General features: G+C 40.8%; 2 protein-coding genes across 3 annotated transcripts in view; both read right to left on the reverse strand.

Annotated features, from left to right (window-relative positions):
* Positions 1 to 3,488: 3,488 nt before the first annotated feature.
* Positions 3,489 to 5,356, reverse strand: LOC147708641 (abscission/NoCut checkpoint regulator-like). Its single transcript, XM_086927308.1, has one exon. It carries the CDS (start codon positions 5,354 to 5,356, stop codon positions 4,061 to 4,063), a length of 1,296 nt encoding a protein of 431 aa, XP_086783434.1. The 3' UTR covers positions 3,489 to 4,060.
* The window catches only part of TMEM242 (transmembrane protein 242), a 116,497-nt gene continuing 99,910 nt past the window's right edge, over positions 3,489 to 20,075 (reverse strand). For both annotated transcript variants that reach the window (XM_086927309.1, XM_086927310.1), the window contains one exon: positions 3,489 to 5,726. In XM_086927309.1, coding sequence (XP_086783435.1) covers positions 5,613 to 5,726 — 114 coding nt within the window. In that variant the 3' untranslated portion in view covers positions 3,489 to 5,612. The remainder of the gene's footprint in view (positions 5,727 to 20,075) is intronic.

The raw sequence follows: 20,075 nt of genomic DNA on the forward strand, positions 1-20,075 counted from the left end.
ATCTGATGGTGAGGGTTTATATTTTGTATCTACTCTTGGAGTTTAAATATGTGCTCGTACAGGGTCTTTGAAGATATCCTCTGCATGCCTCATTATACCTTTAAGAATGGGGACTGTTTGACTTGACGTGTGTGTGGACTCCAGGGTTTAAAATGCAAAGTCTTCTTCTAAAGACTCTTTATGTAAGGCCAGCCCATGATACTCTGCTGCTGTAGCAATGAGTTGTTGATAAGCCACATTATCGTCTGGTGTTGATGGCTTTGCAGGGTAAAGGTCTGGGTCATTATCTAATTGAGGGTCAATGGTGTAATCATTCCAGGGGTCTACAAGCAAATGAGTGTCTGCATCAATATGATCCCCATCTGGATCTGTATGTGAAGATCCCTGAGGCGTAATGTGTAAGGGATCCTCAATTATTAACTGTGGAGAAGATGGTGGAGAGGGTTGTGGGGCAGGATAAGCAGGGCTCGTAGCCACCTTATTCTTCTTCTTCAAAGGAATCTTAAAGGCAGAATAAAGTGAATTCTGATTTACCCATGGGGAACTTTTCAGGGCCGGATGCTATGTGTTGCGAGAGATAACACCTCAGGGAGGATCTGGCCTGGCAGTTCGGGCTGGGCTGTTCCCATGGGGAGCAAGGTCAAAATTGCTTTGCAAATGCCTGGGTCCAAGCTGGGGTGGCATGGTGAGAAAAAACGATGGATTTAACCCAGATATATTACGGAGTGAGTGTTTGAAACATTTCAGCTCTCCGTCCATCATTTTGTGTTGCTAGATAAACCCTTCTTCAAACTATAAGCTTTTTACCTGCCAGAAGTGCACAGCCATATTTTAAGAGATGGAGAGCTGCAAATTCTATTAAATAAAAGCCTCCTTGTGTTTATAAAACCATGTGAGAACTCAAATGCAGTTCATGCTACCCCATCACGCTCCTAAATAAGGATTATAAAATATTTATGAAAATAGCTAATCGGTTAGCCGGGAGGGGCAGAAGCATGGTGGGCACAGATCAAGTGGGTACAATACCTCAGCAGAAACTTGCAACTCAGACCAATACATTTCTTCAAACTTCTTGCTAACTTCCTTCTAATTTTATTGTCTCCCGAAGGGAATGCTCTATTCTATTCAGAACTAAACATTTCTGCACTAATTCTTTGAGACAGGCACTTCTTTGGAACAAGATCACTAGTCTTGGATCTTGTATCACCTTCAATCCTAGTTGTGCTTTTAAGTTCCTTGCTGCACCTGCATTTTTCTTAATTTTTAACTACACTCTTAAACAATGGTAGCTATGTTATTTGCACAAAAACTTCTTCCTAGTGGTCTCAGCCCAGGACATGCTTCTCATACGTGTTCAGAGAATTGTAAAATGGTGGTGTCACACTGTATCCTACTCCAAGAAAAGCTTCTGATATTGCTACATGGCCAAGGGTCAATTTCCTGTATGTAAGTGTTGCGCTTCTTGCAATCCTAACATAAAAAGAGATTCCTATAGCCCCTGCTGTAGAAACTTGCCTTTCAATCTGCACGCTCTGCATCAGGAACACAGCATCTTTTGTACACTCAGTTCCCAAATGACTTTGCTTATTTGATTGATTCTGTGTTTCATGCTTCCAATACACCTAGTGTTTCACACAAACAAGAAATTGGCTCTGGATTATTGGATGGATTTAAAGCTTTTTTTTAACTAAACCTGCATTTTTAGGTTCACTGTTTTCAAACTTGTTGTGTCACTGTAACAATCATCTTGATAAGCATGAACATCAGCATAGCATTCCCAGCTGACCATCACATCTGCCAGGCTACACTTTTGATTTGGGTGGAGACTTACTTTCCCATCGGAGAGAACATTGGACTCCGTGCCTTCATAAGATTCAACAACCTTATGTGAGACCACCCCTTCAGTGCATGAATTCCTATCACAGTCACCTTGACTCTCTCCTGGAAAAATCCCCATGCTTCCTGTGTACCATTAGGAGCTAAATCAGCCAGTATTTTATCATGAAGCATACTGCTATGTGATTCAATTGTTTATACTCAGTGCTCGTTTAAGTATCTGATGCATGTGCCACAACCAATGTATGCGAGATCACTGGTTTCGCCTTTCACAGAAGTGCCCAGTTTTTCTTCACATTTGGTTCTCACTGTGACTGCTGCACCATCAACTTTGACTCTGAAGCTAAATCTGATGTCTCACCTGCACCATCTACGACTTCTCTATTTCTGCTGCACCTTCATCAAATTCAATGATTTTACCAAAGCAATTAGTTCCTCCAGCATATTCTGGTATCAATATGGTTTGTGACACTTCATCACCTCTAATCTTGCCTACCTTCTTCAACACTATTGAGCTTGGAAGTCTGACCCTTTGATATGCTCTCAATAACACAATGAAAATAACTCAGTTAAACACCAGAAAAGAGATTGGTTGTTTCTACTGGTCTTTCTGTACCATCTGTTTCTTTTTGATCCTTTTCAGATTTTTTATTTTTATCATAGTCAAATTACGCTCAAGGCTATTGCTTAGCTTCATCATTTACCAATGCACCTGGATATGCATGATCATATATATATGCTGGTGCTAGAATGATTCATATATATTTGCTTCAGTGTTGTGTTAACCAACCCGGGAGGGTCTTGTACGTTGCTGTTTTCCTCCTTTCTGAACCCTCAATGCTTTTATTTGTGTGCACATTATCATTTATATGTAGATATCTTAAAGTGCATGATTCTGTTCATTGTTTTCATTTACATGTATTCTAAGTATAATGATAGTTATTATAGGCTGATCGGACATTACTAGGTCATATGATGTATGTTGACACAATAGGATATCTGGAAAGACACACATTAGTCTTAGACACTTGGGAGAGGATTCACAATTTACTTTTGGCACCTTTACTCATAAATATCAAAATAATTTGGTGAAACCGTATAAGATGAGAGCAAGAGTCTCCAAGGGAGGGTGAAGCTGTGGCATTCCAAAAAGGAGCATTACATTTCTAATCTTCCTTCATGAAAGTTGTACAATGGTGCTAACTGGCTCAAAGGGGATCTTTAATGAAGGTGTTAACATGCTAGAGTGTGTTCTGTGAGTATATTAGGTCTGCAAAATAGTCATTAGTTAGGAAAAGCTTTACATGAACGCGAGCCAATTTATTACTAATACCAATTAACTGAAACAATATACTCAAATGGTAGAAAAAGGCAGGCTAGACACGCCCAAGTGTCTAACACATTAGGAGAGTGGTCTTTGAAACTTGCAATCACGATTTACAATCCCTTCTAGCACCAGATCAATGGTGCCCTAGATATAGTGCTCTATTGTGCAATTTGAAACTTATTCATTCAGTTCTGCCATCTCATTTTAATTTTCCATGCATTTCCATTCAATATATGATGTTTTATTATGTTTTTTAACAAATATCAAAGCTTCTTTTTCATGAGCCAACTTCCTCCTTTTAAATGGAACAGAAAATAACATCATGTTAATGAATATTTCAATAAACTTTATTCGGATGAATAGCCTACTCCAGAAATACTCTGGGCTCCATTTTTCACGGTTCACTAGTGATTTGCACATCCCGCTAGGCCGCCAGATTATTGCACTTGGGGAAAGGGTGTCAGGCATGTTTATTTTTATGCCATATGCACTGGAGCTCCCAGCCAAAACGTCAAGAAAAAACAACTTGGAAAATGTTATGCATGTCCATGTGCACATGCGTTTTTGGGGAAATGCATGTGTACTTCTATGTATAATCATGCTGGAAAATGTACATGGTTAACAAGTAATCAGTGGTTAAGCATTCATTTACAAGTCTTCAACCAAGTAGTGTTTTTCTTTGAAATTTACAATTCAGTTAGTGAAAGACTACTAGTCATTTAGACACTGAAAAGCATAGACAACAAAAGCAAACCTGAAAGCGTGAAGAAGTATTAAAGCAACATTTTAACCTTTTTGTGAACCGTTTCAGTGATCTTCCTTCGTACCTAGATTCGGAACATGTCTTTCCTCCTAGCCAAATTGTAGATTCTTCCAAGAGGAGAGATTAAGGTCATATTACCGCCTACGAGGAGGCTGAAAGCTGGATGTTCTGTGTTCCTTGCGGTCAAACTTATCGTGCCCTTCCAGGAAGCATCGCTGGCAATAGAGGTCTTCATCACAGCCATGGCATCGAAGAGTAGCATTGTTGTTACAAATGCAGCACCATGGCAGTTCCTCTTCATCACTGTCCATTGCCTTGGTCAAATGAACAGATTTTTTTTTCAAACCTCCAGTGGGCTGGACGGGGGCCTTCGCTTTTGTCCTTCTGGAAGGGTTCTGTTTTGCAGGATCTGATATGCTGGTGTTATCTGCTGGGATATTGAAGCCGCTAGCTTCATCCAGATTCGCTTCCTCAGTAAGCTGTTTAAGTATTCTTTGAATGGCTGCTTCTTCCATTTCATCATCACTGTCTGGCAGCTTATAGTCATCTATGGTAACATCATCAGGGTTTTGACCTCGGAGAATTGCTAGTCTCTTTCCAATTTCTAGGATCTTCTCATCCCTGGTGTTTTCATTCTTCAGTTCCGCAGCAGCCTCAGCTAGTAATCTTTCTTTCTCCTCCTGTAGCTGCTCTGGATCTAGGTCCACAGTAAAGCTTTTGCAATCGTCATTCCCACCTGCCTGGCTAAGATCGTTCATGGTTGGACCAGCGGCACCATCAGGCTTAGCGGCTGGTTCAAATCTCCCATCAATGGCCACCTCCTCCGTCAGCTGTGTTAAAAGGTCTGCAGTCTTTTGTGCTTCAGTTCTAGTATCTGGTGGCTGGTGCACCGGTTTAGGAACTTTCGATGGAGGAATTACCCCCTGTAATGCAGCAAGCCTGTCTTCCATTTCCTCAGTGGTGGGAATAGGTTTTAGAGGGTCATTTCTGAGGGCGGCAAGCCTGGATTCTATCTCTGCATCAGACACAGCTCTTTTGGGTTTGGTTTCCTCTTTCAATCTTTCCAGCCTCTCCGCAATAGCTCGGACTTCTTTGCTAAGGCCTTTATATCTTGAATCCTGTATTCCAGGGGCTCTCACTGGACCAGACAGCGGACCACTTGGCGGATTTTGCTTAGCTTCTAAAGCAGCCACCCGTTTTTTATAGTTCGCTGGTGGAGACCATTTCGCCGTATTGTTCTTTTGAGACACTCCTCCAGTTAGCTCAACGTGACACTGTTTGCACACTTTCTGCTGGGTGTTCCCATAGCGAGGAACAACTGCACTAAACCCAATACATCCAGAACAATATGACTTGCCACAGTTCTTGCACCCACACTCTTTCTTGAAGACAGTAAACTTTGAGGCACAACCATAGCATCTTCTGTCCATGATGACAGGTAAAGGTGTTAAGCACCACAACGTACAAACATAGATGTACAATATTTCATGGGTTTTCTTTAATTTTATGTTAATCTCTCAGTCAGTGGATTTCGCATCACTACATTCCTTTTGATTTTTCTTTGCCAGCAGATTTAACTTCAGAAAGTTTCAGCTACACAGACGTACAGCTGGAATCAGTATTGTGTTGGCAGTTATCGATCCAATGCAGCTGTAATGAGAGAGGTGTACAAGCTTTCTTCGCTGTTCATTTAGATTTGAATAGCTCGTCCCAGTCAAAGGAGTTTGGCATTTCAGGCTGCTCTGGATTTTTGGGAATTGCTGGAAATTTTGATTGCATTTGCTCCCGAAATTCTGCCAACTAAAAAAATAAAAAACAATACATTAGAGCAGTTAAAAGTAAACAGTATACCAATGCATTACTTCTGCTGAAATTTTACAATAATTTGCCTAGCAGGTATTAGACTGTAACCAATCATCTTCAACAGCATTCCAAAACTATACTCGGCATCAGACAATTCCGACTAGTATGGGTGAATGTCATATATACATTACTTAAAAAACAGGAAAAGGGAAAAGATGAGATGCAGGATAATTGGCAAAGGATAGCAACGCCCCACACTAACACTAGTCAAGTCAGAAAGCTTTGGTCGATTGAAAACAAACAATCAGAATAGCAGCATTTCACAAATATTAAAATTCCTATGAAATTCATTTAGACAAATTAATTAAGTTCATTGTGAGATAAAACATTATTAAACTCCACAAGCTTTCCTGAATTTTAAAACTGAAACATTTAAGGAAGAAGCAACTGTTTCCTTAGACGCAAGACCATTTTCAAATAAGTTACCATCCTAAAAACAATATGTACATTGTCTAGTTGTTGTAATGCCAGAAAGGCAGGTCTACGACGCCCAAACCGTTTTAGTACAGGTACTATGCTCATTCTTCTGGCATTACAAAAAAGAATAACATGAATCGAGGTCTGCTTAGACATTTTATCACAAGGGCACAGCTGTAAGACTTGGGACCAGTCGTTCGCGGAGTAACTAATCTATAAAAAAAATTCCCAAGCAAAAGCGAGTTAAAAGGAACTTGTCAAAATCACTCAGGACCAAACTGAGGTAGGGTTGTATGTTAAAAGTAATTAAAATCAACTGGTTACGCAGGACTGTAGGTTTTGCGATTTCAGCTGATAGTCTGGCAGTGTCTAGCAGAGACAAGCCCTTTGATTTTAGTTCCTTCCTAGTTATTTCCCTGATGTTACTGGGATTCGTAAAGTACCTTGTGTGGTCAAGATCTTGAAAGAACCTTCGAACAGAGCTTATCCACGCGATTTTCAATGCCCCATCCAGTTTCAAAACGTCCCCATTGATGTCTCTATTTAGTTTGGTCTATTCCTTTGTCCAGAATCTGTGCCATAACAGCACAGGCTCAAGTTGTATTAAATCTGAAACAGAAGAGAGGCCCAACTCCGTGTGACAAATGCTCGCGGAAGTGCCATTCAGAACAGATAAGATATATTTTCTACTCTTAGGATGGGAAGCAAGTCCACTGGTCCCCAAACCCCAGTCCCGTAAATTGCAGCAGAGACACATTTAGCTTTATATATTTTGATAAGCTCCTCAGGTGGTCTTTTACCAAGTTTAATTGCAAAGGGTCTGATGGCAGATTTAGTGCGCAATAATCCCAGTTTTTTTGCCGATACCGCCTGAGACTATGAGTCATTGTGGGCAAAGAGAATGCCCAAATATGAAAATTTCATGGTGACCCCAATCTTTTGTCCTGATACAAAAATATCTTTAGGTTTTTTTATGCCAGTACCGCATTGCATGATAAAAAAAAGGGGGAAATATTAACATTTGCGTAATTAGGGAGCAGTATGAACTAGCTCAGGGGGAGATCTTCTGTTAACTACAGGTCCGTCACGCCCTTACAGCAGCACTCTTAGACCTAGCAAGCATACTGGAGTCATCCCCTCTAGAAGACCGATTGCTCTAGGAACCTATATCAGAGAAAGCAGTTTCGCTGACATATGGGAAACTATGTAATAACATGCCGGATCCGTTTCACACTCTTCGAGAATGGTGGCAAGCCGACATTGGGCAAATTGATGATGATGATTGTCAAACAGCACTGATGTCCCCTAGAGAGGCCGCCATTCCTCTTACGCTCCGTTTGATTCAGTTAAAAATCCTGCATAGAACTCATTTTACGGGGGTCACACTAGCAAAAATGGGGCATCGACTAGATACAATGTGTCTCCGTCGCTGTCATCAAGAGGCAACCTTTGACCACATTAGATGGGATTGTCCCCGCATACAAACACTATCGGAGAAAGCTACAAGACATGCAAAGGGCACGGGAAAGAGATTACCTTAACACGACAACTAGGGCTCTTTAATATATGGGAAGCAATGGACCTTACAGAGGTGGAGCAACAAATGACCACTAGGGTACACTTTAGTAAAAAGAGCAATTGCAATGAAGTGAGGGGGTGGAAGAGGTGGCATCGCCGAAAAGTTGGGCACTGGATTTAGACAAATGTATGATACCAGAAAAAGAGGCGTTCAAGTCCAGAGGTTGCCCTCAGAAGTGGAATAATAAATGGGGCAAATGGAACATGTACGGGGGAGGACTGTGTACCTCTCCTACCAAGGAAATGGAGATGAGAAAGGAAAACAGATGATGATGTAGGGGCAAATGGCTGATTTACCTTTGATTCCTTTAAATATACGAATGATGTAACTGTGTTGAAATGTATGCAATCAAACGATTTGTGATTTACATGTTTTTCAAACCAATAAAAACATCTTTAAAAAAAATAATTGTGAGCTATTTTGTAGTTACTTTCACACCTCTATTGCCATCATCGTTTATAAAGTAATGCATACAAAAGCTAGGATGATGTAATCAGTGGTCTCATCGGTGATGTCATTAGTGAGGTCATAGAACAGATCATGAGTGATGCAATACGCGTGGTCATAATAAGTGCAAGGCAGGGGCGCAAGGTAGTTAGCTCCGCTAACTAAAACCAGTGAATTTCTATGGCTTTAGTTTAAAACATTAATCTTGTCACTGACGTATTCACCGAACTATAACGTCACTTTTACCTTTGTTTTTTCAGTGAAAATATATTATATATATATATATATATATATATATATATCCGAAAGGCTGCTTACACAGGTTGGGTGCAACGACGAAGTCCCAGTCAGCACCAAAGAAGCAGACACGAGCCCAAAGTGAGTGCAAAAAGCAAGTAGCGTTTATTCCTTCATGAGTCCGCCATAACGCGTTTCACCACCGGAGTGGCTTGATCACATGACACATATACACATACACACATTCCCTCACTAAGTTCTTAAAAGGAAGAAAATTATTTTTCACTATCCAGTTCCGCAGTCTCTGGAAGAAAAAATGTGGGGTGTTGTTATTTAGACCACTGCTATTTGACAACCCCAGGATTTTGCACGCAAGCGCACACTGTGCAATAATACTTTAGTTGATCTATACAGTGCCTTGTAAGTCCGCTTTAAAGTGGCACCCAAGTTAGCTGCTATTTCAATTTCCAGGTAGTTGTAGAAGACTTTAAAAAACGTGTCGCAAGTGAAGCAGCTGCATTCAGTTTTGTTTACAATTTGAAATTCACAGAGCAACGGCTCCCTCCGGTGGCTACTTTAAATATTGCAGGCTACAAAACGTTGCTTGTGTAGAAACTTGATTACCTTTTATTTTGTTTATTGTTTTACTCGTAGACATGCACATGTCCGGCTGCACTCTGAGGTGGGGAAGCGCTATATATAACCTTCAAAAATAGATAAAAACGCCTTCAGTGTAGTCAAACTAAACAAGACAGGGAGGATGCTGCCCTGAATTCTCCAGCTACTCGCACACCCTTCTCGGTCCTCGCCTTGGACTGCCTCGGTCCATCGATTACTTCTTTTCGGTATAGCGTTTTAATGCGTTATTCCGCTAGAATTATTATGTCACAAGCTAAATGGCATAAGGGTGAGCTGAGAAGAGGCAAAATACCCATAATGTTCAACTTGGCAAGAGTGTCAACATAACAGTAAAGAACAATTTGTACAGCCACTCTCACAAGAACAATGTATAAATCTTGCATTTGGTTAAATGCGCGTGCCTACTGTAGTTGTCTCTCAAGTGGAAACCTAGCCATTGGAATTATTTTTTTATACGATAAGAGGGTCTGGCGTTTTTTTTTTAATGTACATTTGTTTTTAGTGTAGTTGCACCTGTTGAAGAGCAACTGTCCACGAGTATTTTTTTAATGTTCTCAGTTTTGAATGGGGGTTGAGAATCATAAACCTTAAGCACTAGAATACTGTGCATTCGGCAAATAACTTCGGCATTCTTAGGAACGGATATTTCCGCTGATTCACAGCGGTAATACTGCCCTCCAGTGGCAAAATGAGAGAAATTCACAAAAATCTAAGTCGTTTCCCCATGTAGCGCTTACAGTAGATATATACACTATGTTCCGATTTAAAACAAGAGGCCGCAAAATATGCACAGACGTTTTATGAATCATTTCATATTTTTCGAAATCAGTCAGATCAGTTAATAATACAAGGTCGCAAAATGACCTGTCTATCAATATTCATCAAGCAGGTGCAATTTGAAATCGAATGCAATCACCAGAATGTGGAATGCAGGGGACTGCACAACATCATCCCTTTGCTTTTTTTTTTCTTCTTCTTCTTCCCAAAAATGCAGCCTGTGTTTCTTTAAGGAACAGGGCTGCTTTAAAAAACATTAAAAAAGGTTTCCTATTGAGAAAACTTTGGGAGGAGAACCAAGAGGTCCTATGGGTCACTACTGGCTAACCCTATTTTATCGCTTTATCAAATAAATAATATTTTACAACAAACAGTCAAGTTTTTAGTTGTAACAACATATTTTATATTGTCAGTTAAAATGTAGTGTAATCACCTACATAAAGTAAATTGTCAGTGAGGCACAAATATAAAGCTATAGGAAAAAGCTTGTTCTCGCAGCACCATAAAGACTCTATCGTATTCTACACAGAATCTCCGCCCAAATACTTTTTAGCTAAGAAAGAAAAAAAAACAGCTTAGTCTATCACTCAGGGCGGCAGCAGCTGGCTTTGGAGATCAATTTTTTACAATAGCAAAGGTACCATCTATCATACTTCCACTTTAGGGAAAAGTAACATTAAACATTTCTATTTCATCATGTACACAATGGAACTCTGCAGCATACTCTATTGCAGAGGTCTTCAAACTTTTTGATGACATGACCCCAACCCCTGTCAAAAAATGTCAGCGTAAGGACCTCCTCCTGACAAAAATTTCTAGAACGTAGTCCTCCTTATCATTGCCAACTATCGACAACCATAAACACCCCCAATTCCCACAGCAAATCATGTTTACATCAGGGAGATAAATTAAACAGTGTTTAGCAAACCAAAGTTCAGTAAGAGAGCTTGGGGGCGTGGTCAAAGGTGTAGCTAAATCAAGGAGCCTTATTTATGAGGCATTGGCATAGGGCAGTACCGCAAGTCTTCTTGCTACGCTGCCCTACGCCAGTGTGAAAGGGCAGGAATGCACCTTATTCATGAAATATGGTGCATTCCAGTCCTTTCCCCCAGCGTCGGCGCACAAATTGCTGCCTAACGCCAACATAGGCAGGATTGCTTCATAGCGGCCAAGGTTTCAGATTGCTATAGGAGACCTTTTCATAATTTCTGTGGAATTATGTGTGACATTTCAACAACTATGAGTGACATTCTCTTGCGAGCAAAATCAAACAATGGAGACCAGGCAAACATATCAATATCAGAAATTACACCAATTTGAGCAACGAGAAACTCTAAGAAGATCTTGAAACTGCTGTAAACCACCAGATATGAAAAGGCACTGACAATTGACAAATCGTCTGTCCAGGCTCTGTCGTATGTAAGACCTGACCAAGCAGGTTGAAAGGCAACAGCGAGGATTTCAGCTGCTAATTACAATGACATTACTCAGTCAGTATGCTACAGGGTTAGTCAGGCTGTAATAATAATATTTTAGACCTTTAGTGCTAATAATAATGTATGGACTGCACTCACTGTGTCAGCTGAGTGGAGATCTGGGGCACCAGCGCGTCCTGAGAGCAGTGAGCTAGCTACAGGCTAAGGGAGAGCAGTGACGCTGTAATTAAATATAATGTACTGTTGGTTCAAAAGTTGGACGTCACCTGACCAGAATTAAACGAAAAGCAGGATATGTCTGACTCGTACGTATAGTTCAATCACATGAGACAATAGTAAATAACATGTAATGATCATTGAGATCTGGATCATGCTCGGAGCTGAGCGGCTCTGCTCAGTGCAGCCTGGGAGAGCAGTGAGAGGAGTGGAGCTGTAAGGTCTCAGTCATGCAGTGAGTGATGCTTTAAATTAAATATAGAACAGGCCCAGCCAGGTCCTGTATTAGTTCTATTTACCACGTGCCAGCTGTGAAACTATGTGTTGCAGTCAGTGGAGGCTGGAGCAAAAACAGAGACGGGGCTCGGATGAACCGCCCTGCCCAGGCACAAAACGAAAATAATGTTAGTGTCGCCTATTTGAGATACCGTCATTTGTAAGAGACGTAGCGCGCATGCACAGCTCCCTAGGTTTATATGGTTTTCCAAATCTGGGGCAGCGTCAAAAACCATGGGTGTTGCATGAGAACACCCACTGCAATGCCTATGGAACGCCTACTTGACACAGTGTAAGGCAACGCAGCAACTTGTGCTGATTTGTCTTACTCCATATCTATGAAGCCATGCAAAGTCACGCAAGGGGACTTTGCGTCGCCTCATAGATATGATTGAGACACTTATGCCGCCAAAGCTTGTAAAAAGTGAGGCTTCGGCAGCGCAAGCCTCTCATAAATCAGCCCCAAAATATTTTGTTAGTCTTTTAGGTCTTTCACCATCAGGTAGGTACAAATGAAATAATGGGTAGGTTAAATAAAAAATAAATCTACTCAATGGGGAATGCACTGTAGTACATTATGAAACGTCTATTATTTAATGCACTGCAGAGGTCTCTTTGTCTCCATATACACACAGAATTAAATTTGGTTGGCACAGTGGAGAATAGGGACTTGTGTATTTTTAGTGCTATGCGGTCACAGCCTGTGAAAGAAAGCACAGTGAATGTGCAAGTCGTTATTTTTTCCTTGCAATACACACATTATAATATAGACAGATACAAACTGTGCAAATAGTTTCAAATACAATGGAGCTTCCAAAATGTAGATTTGAGTAATAGAAGACCCTAAATAATGTTTTTTTGCATACCTGTCCCTTCAACACCTCCCCAGGGGTACTAAGACGGTGTAAATGCAGTTATGGTTAAAAGCGTGCACTTCACAGCTCTGTTAACACTTTGCACCACCAGGCAAAACAAAAAAATACACAAGAAACACATATCTGCCATCACAATGCTTGAAATGAATCAAGCAATTAAACCAAGAACCACTCAAGCACCCTTTACATTTGCAGATTAACTCCTACCGCTTATTTGCATGTCATTCAGACAAGCAGGCACCATGGCATGAACACTTACTTGAAAGATTGTTTTACCAGGCCTCTTTGTTTTACTGCACATAAGAGTCAATTAACCTCAGCTAAAGCATTTTAACGATCGAATGAAGGGTCCCGGCCTTTGTCCAAAAGGAAAAGCACATTTTGCATTCCAGGCCGAAGTTAGGCCTGGAAATGCATGAACAACTTCCCCGGACTCCATGGACCCCCTGGGGGTCGCGCCTCACAGATTGAAGACTGGTGCTCTATTGTGAGCTCTGTAATCCTCAGCTCCAGCTTTGAGTTGAACTGCCAGCTTTCCATTCTTCACAGTTTATTCTTCAGGGTTTTCAAATGAACTTAGTGAGAGGATTTCTTAGCTACACAAACATTCCGGAAAAAGTCATTTACATTTTTTACATATAACTGTTCAATATTTCGAAGACCCTCTTCAATTATTCCAACAGACCATCATATAGATTAGATCAGGATTTTTATTAACAGGATGCTCCATTCGGGTCTTAAATGAAATTTCCTATATGCTAAGTAACTAAGACCGGTTTGCTGTTCTTTACAATTGAAATTACTTATTTGCTGTTCTTTGAAATGTCTATTTTGTATTCTTCAGTGCATTGTACACCGCTCTGATGCATTACAATGGTACATGAAGTGGAAAATCAATTCTTAAATGCTCTCTCCTTGAATTATAAGTTTGAGTTGCAGATTAGGGCACTGAAGAATCAAAACAGCAATCAAAAGGAACAAGATGTTATTAGAACATTTAACCCATAGAGGCCATAATTTGACAAATAGAGGAACAAAATAATATCGGAATGCATAATCTGAATCCTTGTATTAGTCACTATGTGTCCACTGTTACAGCACCCACTGTCTTCAATGGCGACCTAGCATTCGAATTTGTTAGTATGCTTTTGCATTATTTTTGGTTCAATGAAGCAACGCTAATATGAGCCAATTGCTAAAACTATCCATGTTCTGAAAAAACTCCAACCACTTCCATTTTGAGCAAATGATTTGTAACCTCATTCGCCACTGGCCCAATAGATTTGGGACCAAATGACCCAACCCTAAGACTCCAACGGTGGTCGCCTCTCATAATAAGCGGATAGTCCCCCAGCCAAATCCTCAGTCGATAGTTGCTTGCCACCCCCCCTTCCCCACTGTTATTCTCTTCCAAACCCTATTGCTTTATGTCCCTTGAGGGGAGCCACGCACTTATTCAAAACGATCTCATGGAGTCTAAACTAATGTAAGGTGTTTTTTCAGCTACCGCCTCCTTTGAAACCTTCTGGTTTTGTTATGACAAATGTTCCACCATTAAAAGGCAGGGATGCAGAAAATTATGAGCAGCTCAAAATAAAGTGAACCACTGGCTTTCAACCAGGTTGTTTCAGCATCACCCTTTTTTGGTGCGATTATCATGGCACAAAGAGTAGGCTGGGTGGGGTACTTAAGGTTCATGTTTGAGTACTACACTCTTTAACATTTAAGTGGCACCCCTGGACAAAGCTATAAAAGCATAGGGTTTGTTTTGTCCTATGCGGATGACACATAGTTGGTCAGTATCTTTGATGAAGTCATTGAAAAAGTGAAGGACCGCTTTTCGGCTGGAATGAAAACTATTTCAGGATGGATGTCGGATAACTTTCTTCAGCTGAATCCAGGGAAAACAGAGATTATTCTGTTTGGGGAAAGCCTAATCTCTGTGGACTCTGGATTGGTGGGCGTCAGAGTTAGGCAAGAACTCCAAGCAAGGTAGTAAAAAACCTTGGACTGATGGTAGACCAGAAACTTAGTATGAAAGATGAAGTTCTGTCCACAACAGGCACCCGTTTGTACATGCTACGTTTACTGAGGAAAGATCTGCCATTCCTCCTTTTGACAGCCAGAAAGACATTAGGTACAGGATCTTGTGGTGAGTCGGTTGGATTATGGAACGCATTATTGGCTTATTGGCCTCTGCCAAAGAGTGAATACGGTCTAAATTAAAGGAGGTGCAAAACACGGCTGATTTGTAATCAGCCTCCTAGAACGGCCTCCATTCCCTTCTAAGATCTTTACACTGCCTGCCAGTAAAGAAAATAATAGTATTTCAAATATGCTGTTTACCCTATAAAGCTCTGCAGGGGAAAGGTCCTAAGCACCTTTATCAGGGGCTTAAGCGCTATCATCCCACTAGGAATTTGCGTTTCATAGCAAGGAAAGTTAAGTTAGAAATGTTTCTGAATGCAGTTTTTATTTTTCATATTTACTGACCGTAGTTCTACATTTTTAGTAATGTAAAGAGTTAAATGATAAAATGTGCTGGACAAACATGATTTAATAAATCCTCCCATAGAGATAGTACTCATACAATACCATAGTTCGATAAATAATGTAGTTAAAATGTAGTTAAATGTTTCTTCATAAATAAGATTTGTAAGTTAGAATTTTTGAGACAGTGACAACAACGTAGGCAATGGAAGCTTTCCATTCCTATGAAGTCAATGTGTCCCTATCAGATGAAAAAGCTGAACCTCTGCAACGTTTTTATTAGATGTAGATATCAAAATGTTATACTGGTGTGTGTTCCTAGACTAGAGTCATGGCAGATTTCCCACTCTCCACACTCCGGAGGCTTCTTTCCTACGGCCACCCAGACTCTCTGCAGCTTGGCGCTACAGCAGTCTTTTCTAACTTCTTTACTGAGCTATTTGCTAAGACCCATTCATTTCCCCTTGTCAGAATCTATGCTTTATTTAGGAGACTCGACTGAATATTCCAAACTATTGGTCATGAGAAGTGCCAATTGAATTTCTTAAAGCTTTATGCTTTCACCTCTCAATTTTTAACTCTTTATGTGTTTGAGATACTTTTCTTGTCTTATTATTTAGAATAGGGATTTTACTTACATGGAACGCACTTTATGCTGTATGTTCTGTAGTGTACTGAAAATAAACAATTAATGCTTAATAAAGAAATACTTATTAAAAGATTTAAACAAAACCCTTGAAACTCGCATCAAAATCTCATACTGGACTCTTCATAAAAGATTATTTATCTGTGGTGAGTAATTTGAGGTTTGATTTGCAGCTTTTAATTCTTACCTGCGACCAAGGTGCAAAGACTTTGAGCCCAGTAATAGCAGAGACTTCATTTTCAGGTACGCTGAGAGACAATTGCTGAATCATAAACCAAATATTTATTAAGGTCCTTGCTCCGCCATCACAATGGTAGCTATTCCAGTGCCTGTTAACTCGGCCAGGTAGGTTAAGTACCAATGCTCCCTCTATTTTTCTCTTTTTATGGCAATATAATGGTCGTGAGGCAATTTTCTCAGTGGTATGCAAAAATGATGATTGCCAGGAGTCACTAAGTAGGCGATTATAGTCAGCGAGTTATCAATTAAAATGGGAAGCAGTACAATGACTGGGGGATTCCAGAGTGAACCATTGAGGTTTTTTTTGTAATTCAGAACAACTATTTAGTATATCCACCATTTCTGCTAATAGGTCGTACATTTTGGAACTTTATATTCAATGAAATAAACACATTTATAGTAGATGCTTTTCCCACTGAAGAGGACGTCAGTGCAGGTATGCTACATTTTCTAAATATAAAAATAAGTTCTATTCACCCCCAAAAAGGTTAATTGTATATGTATATAGATTAAAGCTTTTATTTACTCTAATGGCCAGATTCATAAAGCAAGCAGAAATGTGCTCCCTGAAAAAATAATGCTAAGTTTGAAGCAAACATATTACTTTCTTAGAACTTGCAAATAATTTTTGGATTACTTCTGAACAGTAAACTGTCACGGCTTCCCCTGTGTCCTCACGTGCCGAACTCTTACACATTCATAAATTTAACAATCGACCATTCACTTTTGCGGTTTTATTTATCATTTCTAAGAGAAATATTGTGGGGACAATTCTTCACTGCACCCTTAGCAATTTTGGAGTAATTCCATGAAAATAATTTACTGCTGCCCTTGATCATGAGAAAATCTACCACTGTTTTCAGGGGTTTGGGTACATGCAACTGTTTAGTAAATACTGATAAAACGTGCAAGTGTGTGGATGTTCAACAAATTTCAAAGGTGTTCCCACCTGGAGCACTCAACATATGTGTGTGAGATTTACAGACCCATTTATAGAGTTTTCAGAAAAATGAAAATACTCTAATCACTGGAGAAAAATCTTAATATGAAATAAAGTACAGTTTGAATTTCCTCTTCTAAAATTTCCTTACAATGGAGGAAATTCAGCCTAATAAACTGTACTCAGTGTTCAAGTTTCCTTTAAAATTTGAATCATTAGTTCAGAAGAAAGCAGAAAGTTAATTTCAAAGAGGACCTTTATCAGTGATAATATTGTGTTTTTGATGTTGAATGTTTAATGAATGAGAAATCTAAAGGTTCAAGCAAAGGCCTAAACTAAAGTTTTGGAGTACTGCTTTCTAAAGGTCTAGTAACAAAATATTAGTAGGCCCTTCTGACACAAAGTGTTGAAAAGTAATTAAGGCTGCACATCCTAGAAAAGCAACGGATTGTGAATTCAGAGTTCACACATAATAGGTAAGCTATCTCAGATTCAACACAACTACCTTCCTGCTCAAACCACATCTCTAACTCAAAATGTCATTCCTGAACATAACTCTTAAGGATTGGACCTGACAGCATTAGATGGATGTGCATGAACGACAGATTAGTATACGACAGGTATGACGACCTTTCAGACAGAAGTCCAGGGGGTTCTCCTTTCACAGATTTGCTGGACAGCCACTTAGCCATCCTTCCGGATCTTTGTCTCATTATAGACTGCAAAGACTACAGGTCCAAGGTCTGAAGTTTGATGCTGGGGTCCTCCAGTCCATTCTAATGTAATTGTTCTGGGATTTGCATTATACCGTGAATATACTATGAATGTGGTATTGAATTGCCAGAAGCACCCAGTCTTGTTTTGTACCCACACTTGCACCCAGTGTTTTCTGTGGATGGAACTTGAGGGTGTGGCCGATGAGACCTGGTCATCATCCAGCCGGATCAGTTTGTGCAACATTTCTGCCCACATCTGACAATCCTCATCTACCTTTTCATCAGTCTTAACCTCCTGTATGTGCTTCTCCTCTATCCATTCGTGTAGAGTAGGACAGCCAATCTCCTCTTCGCTAGAGCTGATCATAGAAGAGTCATCTTGTACTTCATTTTACATTTCTTTATGCATGCAAAGAGATCTAGGCGACTGCCCAAAATTGAATTGAAGATGTATGTGGGTGTCTCTCCAGAGACCGTTCACTAACCCCCATATCCAGTATGATTCTACATGCATTCTTCCCTATTATACACCCTCCTCTTTCTGCATCTGGGACATGCATCTGATCCACCTATTATAGGCCACTCAGCTGCATTGGTGAGAGGTATGTGTTGTGTAATACATAGAAGTGTGCTAATTTGATGCTGCTGTAGAGAGCAGTCGCACATACTCCTTCTCCTGGACCGCATCACGGTCCAGATGCGAGGCAAGATGGCCGCCATGCTGCTGTAGAGAGCAGTCGCACATACTCCTTCTCCTGGGCCCAGGGATTAAGCGGCTGGACATGGAGTAAAATATGCTGAATTTACATGGTATATTCTGGACCAGAGGCGGCATTGGCATCAAGTCACTACAAAAGGCGCTTATGACTTTGGGATCCTACTATTGTGAGCATTTCAAGAAGACGATTGTGGATGGTATTAATACAGCCTTAAGGATGTCTCATCGCACAGGCACGATACCAAAGACCACGTTGAATAAACGTGCAACATCAACAGCTGCCGTATCAAGTGGCGCGGCCCAGAAAATGCAGCCCAAGAAAAGCGAGAGATCGGCAAAAGATAAAGAAAAAGCTGACTCCAAAGCGGAGTCTAAGGTAGCACCGCAAACAACACAATCAGAGACTCCCGGAGTTAAAGGACAGGTACAACAGAGGCGCTCTCACTCGGAAAGCGGATCAACAAAGCAGGCGAGTACAGTACCTTCTACCGGCAGAGACTTGCGCCAATCCACGGTCACGGAGGCATTCGCAGGGAAAAGCCATCAGGTAAACTCGGCTGCTGGAGGTGCTGGGGGAGTTACGGAGCAAAGCTCGAAGCTGAACGCGGAAACTGACCGCGAGGACGCAGGCACGGCGGTTGCTAGGCAACCAGGGTCCGAGACGCTCACGCCTCTAGCGGGAAGCACGCAGAAAGCCGAGAATGTTGCAGAGCCTGCCGAGGACGCCAACTTGAGCAAGGATGTGAATACAGGCAGCGAAGCAAGCGGTGAAACAGGCTTGGAGACGGCAAATAGCACAAGTAAGCCTGGCAAGGGATTCTCGATGGAAAAGACCGTAACGGCAAATGTTAATAATGCCCAAATGCTCGAGGCACTGTTGGAAGTTGAATTAGCGCCAACACCAGTGGAAAGGAACGTATTGACACAGTCTAACTGGGGTAGTATGAAAAGCATTCAGAGTCACACAACAAAGGGGGTCAAAGGGAGGAGAGTACGTTCGCCGGAGGGGGAAAAATTTTACTCAGTGACTGAGGGATCTGACTCTTCTCTGTTGGGGTCAGAGGAAGAGGAAGAGTGCATTACTACAGACCTATCATCAGGGTCAGAATCTGAAAGATCTCTCTCTAGTGAACATAGAAATAAGGAGACACAAAAAAGAAGAAGAAGAATGATAAGGCGCGATAGAGAGATGGATAGAGCAGCGACAAGCACAAATCGGAAATTGTTGTGGGATTATGGCAGTGCCTCCAAGATGTATCAGGACCAAGATTTGGGGGCTGCATCCGAGAACTATCCCCTAAATGCCTCTAATAACTTAAACGATATCCCGCCTCAAGCAACTTTGGATGGTATGTTCTCTATGCTGAAGCAAATGCATTTAGAAGCTCGCTTAGAAAGCAGACGAGCAAGGCAGGATACAAAGAAAATACAAGCGAGCATCAGGAAAATGAACAGAAAATATCAGGAAGTTGAAAGTAGAGTGGAACAAGTAGAAGATAGAACTGGAAAGTTGGAGGACGAGGTTATGTTATGTTATTATTATGTTATTAAAAATTTGTAAAGCGCACGTACGCCCAAGGGCTTCTTGGCGCTGAAAAGATAAAAGAAAAAACATAACAAGGGGTGAATCTGCCGGA

Source organism: Lissotriton vulgaris, chromosome 6, assembly GCF_964263255.1.
Source record: "Lissotriton vulgaris chromosome 6, aLisVul1.2, whole genome shotgun sequence".
Taxonomy (NCBI): Eukaryota; Metazoa; Chordata; class Amphibia; order Caudata; family Salamandridae; genus Lissotriton; species Lissotriton vulgaris.